The sequence below is a fragment of the Sinocyclocheilus rhinocerous genome, unplaced genomic scaffold (assembly GCF_001515625.1).
Source record: "Sinocyclocheilus rhinocerous isolate Xijiao unplaced genomic scaffold, SAMN03320098_v1.1 scaffold1007, whole genome shotgun sequence".
NCBI lineage: Eukaryota > Metazoa > Chordata > Actinopteri > Cypriniformes > Cyprinidae > Sinocyclocheilus > Sinocyclocheilus rhinocerous.
The window spans coordinates 783347-788061 of record NW_015631056.1 but is presented as its reverse complement, the minus strand read 5'-3'; the positions used below and the strand labels follow the sequence as shown (position 1 = coordinate 788061).

Genomic DNA, 4715 nt, shown 5'->3' with positions numbered 1-4715 from the left:
AAATGTTCAAAAAGTACTGACACAAATCATTTCACCAAGTTTTACATTTAAAATCAACAAACAACAAATAAAATGAGTTTTTGTTTGCATAACTAAAACAATAACATTGCCAATGATGTCCGGATTTTAAATGACAGCATGACTGACAACAGTTTATCTAATAGCATGTTCAAATATCTAATGTAAATGTTCAAATAAAGCTTTGAAAAACTTTCATAAATGGTAAACCTCACATTTCAGCTTTTAAATAAAGAAAAGGGTCAAGTCAAAATGGCAATTGATTAATAAATGATTATGTGTATTTATCTGCTCCATAAATAATACTAGATACCTTATTGTTTAAATGTGTAGAATCCACATAAGCTTGTTTTTCATCAACCGGTCAAAATTTACAGCAGGGCATGTTATAAGCCGGGCTTCGGGTGCTTTCACTTTCGAATTCGCGATCTTGGTGTCACGTTTTACAAGAAAAGATAATTGTCGGATTTGCTTACATACATCTACACACCTTTCACTTTTTAAGACTAAAACAAAAGATGGATTCATTGTTATTCTTAATTAAAAAGCATAACAACAATAAAACAGTGAGGTAAAATGACAAACTAGCTTATAAAACGTTTATTAACAAAAACGAATAAGACGAGGCATGGCATAGCCTAAACCACATGCTGTATTATATACCGACTAATAAATTACAGAACGTTTAGCAAACACTGAGGAATCAAATAAATAAAAAAGAGAGCCTCCATAGCACAACGTGAGGTAAACAGCAAAGATAACAAGCTTTTCAAAATGAAAACAAAAAGAAAAGTAAAACTAAACTTGCTGTCGGTGACAGTGCTTGCATGTTTTTTCCCCCCCATAAGAATACCAACATGTTCACCTTTAGTTTAAGAAGCAGTCTTTTACTTTACTTTAGCATGAACCCAATCCATCATTTCCTCAATATTCGCGTCATTTTTGGTACACGCACCTTCGCGTTCGTGCTGACGCCGTGAGTATAAGCCATGCTCTACACTTGAAGTGCTGCGCAGTTCAAACAAGTAGCGTGGTTTCGTTATGCTTTCAGTTTCGTTTGCCGTTTGATGTTTCTCATATGCAACAGAAATGGCAGCACTTATGAGTTAATGCGGTGGTCGCGCCAGTGCGACCACACACAAAATTAAGTCGCACCGGCAGAAAAGATGATCGCAAAATGCGCCCATTTGGTCGCACACTGGAGCCCTGTGCAGTACAGTATTTATTTATCCTCAGTTGTTCAAATCGCGGTAATCGAATACGGTTATAGTGATAATTAAAATATGAAACGGTAATACTAACTGGGGGGTATTTTATCACGATTTATCGTCAAACCAGTAATCGTTACATCCCTACTCTCTAGCAGTGTGTTCATTTGGTCATTGTGCCTGCTCGATTTTTCTGCAGATCATTCACCCCAGTATAGATGGGGAGTGAGTTGGCTGCTGCAGTCACTGTTTTTTTTCTAAATTTTGTGTCAGATTTATAGGATCACAAATTACTATTATTAATTTTAATTTATTGTTGTGTATGTTAATTATTAATTTATTGTTGTTCTAGTAATTTTTGCTATTATTAAAACATAAAGTTTTGCTTTTATTTTTAAATAATGTATTTACTATTACTGGTGTTGTTGTTACATAAATTTTTGTTTCTTACTATTATTAATATTATAATTATATTTTTATGTATTTTGTTATCATTAATGTTTTTGTTTTAATTTAATAATAATAATATTATTATTATTAATGATAATATTAATTAATTAATCAATTAAATAAAAATGTTCTTTTCTGTTTTGATTTACGTTGTTGTTGTTGTTGTTGTTGAGGAGTGTCATTTAAGGCAGGTAGACCCAGATCAGGTCAGTGAGTCAGGCAGTTGCGTAATGTAGGGATATTCTTCTCATTACCGCTTACCTCCTCTGTCCTGACCTAATTCAGCTGCCATCTCCTACAGTCATCTATAACAACCTTTATTCTTCCCCCTCTCTTTCATTTGCTTGCTCTTTAAAAGCTGTTTTATTCTCAATCCCTATCATTCTCTCTCACACAGACTCACTCACACTCAATATTCCCTACTGTTTACCGCCCCCATCTCCCGTCTGTCATAGAGCACTCTAGTAAAGCGTTCCTTTATCTCTCTGTAGTAAACAAAAGGAGCATCATATACTCCGTAAATCTCCTGTTGCTATATCACTCTGGCTTTATAGACTCATGTAGTTGCTGTCTATGCTTTTGGCGTCATCTTTTTTTTAATGAATGTCATTACTCTGCATCAGAAATCCACTTATACTCAGATTAGGGGGCTGAGCTGCTGGATGTCATTAATTTCAGATGCATTACTGTAAACGTAATTGAAAGTGTTGAGTGCTGGGTAATTACATTGCACATGCCGCTTGGACTAAATTGGGTCTGACTGCGATCATGGGATATTCCCGGAAATGCCTTTAGCAGTGAAAATGACGCCGTCGAGGGGCAAAAGATCACAGTTGGAACCTAGATGCCTCCCTTTGGCTTTTAGGATGTTCAAACAAAGTAGTTTGCTGGGCGCTTGACAACTGCAATGGAAATGTGGTGATTCACTGTGGAGCTAATGAAGGCTTGCTGGTGCTCAGCTGATGATGAGGGGGCCGTCTCTTCTGGCTCTGAGGTCGAGTGCTATCAGAGTCTAATGATCTGTTGGTGGTGAGACCCATTAAAATCACAATCAGCCGTCTGCTTGCATATTAGGGCTGCAGAATGAAATGAATTGTGCCTAAACTGCCTATAATAATTGCATCTTTAACGCTCTTCTGTTTCTCTATTCCCACAAATATCACAAATATTTTTGTAGAGTAGGCATTCTGTTCTCTCAGTATATGTTTTTGTGATTTTGTGTAGGCCTATGTTTTTTCATTTGCTGAGTTTGTTTTTTTGTGATTGCTAGTATTTATAATAATAATAATTCCTTACATTTATATAGCGCTTTTCTGGGCACTCAAAGCGCTTTACATAGAAGGGGGGAATCTCCTCAACCACCACCAGTGTGCAGCATCCACCTGGATGATGCGACGGCAGCCATATTGCGCCAGAACGCCCACCACACACCAACTTATTGGTGGAGAGGAGACAGAGTGATGAAGCCAATCAGCAGATATGGGGATGGTTAGGAGGCCATGATGGTCAGAGGCCAATGGGCGAATTTGGCCAGGATGCCGGGGTTACACCCCTACTCTTTTTCGAAAGACATCCTGGGATTTTTAATGACCACAGAGAGTCAGGACCTCGGTTTAACGTCTCATCCGAAAGACGGTGCTTTTTGTCAGTATAGTGTCCCCGTCACTACACTGGGGCGTTAGGACCCACACAGACTACAGGGTGAGCACCCCCTGCTGGCCTCACTAACACCTCTTCCAACAGCAACCTAGTTTTCCCAGGAGGTCTCCCATCCAGGTACTGACCAGGCTCAACCCTGCTTAGCTTCAGAGGGCAACCAGTCTTGGGCTGCAGGGTGATATGGCTGCTATTTAATGGCTTACAAACACTCTACTTTCCCAGATGTTGCCTTCCTGTCATCACATGAGGATAAACATAGCCCTCTGCAGTATTGATAAGTGGAAATGCTGCTAATTTGTGTGAGAAGCTCTCTAGCACTGTCTTGACTAGAGCCCGACCGATATATCGTTTAGCCGATATGAGCCTGTCACCGATATATCGGTATCGGCGAATACGCCGCCGATATAAACTTTTTTTTTTACAGAGCATATAACGCAGATAAAATGCTTGAAATGGTGTAATTACTTAGTTTGTCCAGCAGAGCGCGCTCCATTGTTTGCTACTGGCAACCTGGATGAAACACTTTAAAGCTTAAGTCTATGGCGAACCATTGAAACTTTGAACCGCCATATCTCCGTAGCGGCGCGGCGAATCCGCACCAAATTCGGGGGATCCCTTCAGCTCGAGGAACCCTCTCGAACGTGAATCGAGTGTACGTCTCGAGGCCCTCTTTCGAATGAGACCACCCCCGCGTGGATAGCCCCCGGGGTTCGGGAGTTATGGGCGGTTCAATTCGCGGTCCGGCGCCGACCGATCTAGCGATCCCAGAGGGCGGCGTTCGAGAGGGCTCCTCGAGCTGAAGGGATCCCCCGAATTTGGTGGAGATCCGCCGGCACGTTCGTGAAATAGTGACACCAGCCAACACTTTCACTTCAGTAAGGAGGTCTCTTGTTCAGGCAGCAGCATTCAAGCGTTGTCTTATTCGACCGTAAGTGCCCTGCGAAGTGGACTTCACATGATATTCCGCCATGATTCCAGTTCCAAGGGAACGTACATGTTGCATTCAAAGGGCATTAAAGTGCGCGAGACGTGAATTTATATTTATTTACAGAGGTAAATTATGTCACACTTCACACTTCACTAGTAAGTTTCATCTGTGTGTGAAGACAGTAGCACAAATCCATGAATGAATGTTCCAAAGTGAAATAAAGTTGAATGGAATTGAATTGAATTAAAGTTGAATAAACTTCAACTTTACTGTTCAGTGCACTGATGTCAGACTCATTTTGAATAAAGTTTATTGTTAAATTGTTAAATGCCCTGCCTCCATCGATTTCAATTTTTCCTTTCTCTTTGGAGTGTTACAAGCTCTTGGTGCATAAAGAAGATCTGTAAAGTTGCAAAGACTAAAGTCTCAAATCCAAAGAGATATTCTTTATA

The 4715-nt window shown here is 40.0% G+C and overlaps 1 protein-coding gene across 2 annotated transcripts in view; it reads left to right on the top strand.

The window, feature by feature from the left end:
- The window catches only part of LOC107741424 (disintegrin and metalloproteinase domain-containing protein 10-like), a 59372-nt gene that overhangs the window by 15951 nt on the left and 38706 nt on the right, over nt 1-4715 (top strand). Inside the window, exon 1 of one of the 2 annotated variants that reach the window (XM_016554149.1) lies at nt 2670-2705. The exons of the other annotated variant lie outside the window; for it this stretch is intronic. Within the exon in view, the coding sequence (XP_016409635.1) occupies nt 2692-2705 (14 nt within the window). The 5' untranslated portion in view covers nt 2670-2691. Of the gene's footprint in view, nt 1-2669; nt 2706-4715 lie in introns of those variants that run through there. 2 annotated transcript variants of the gene reach the window in all.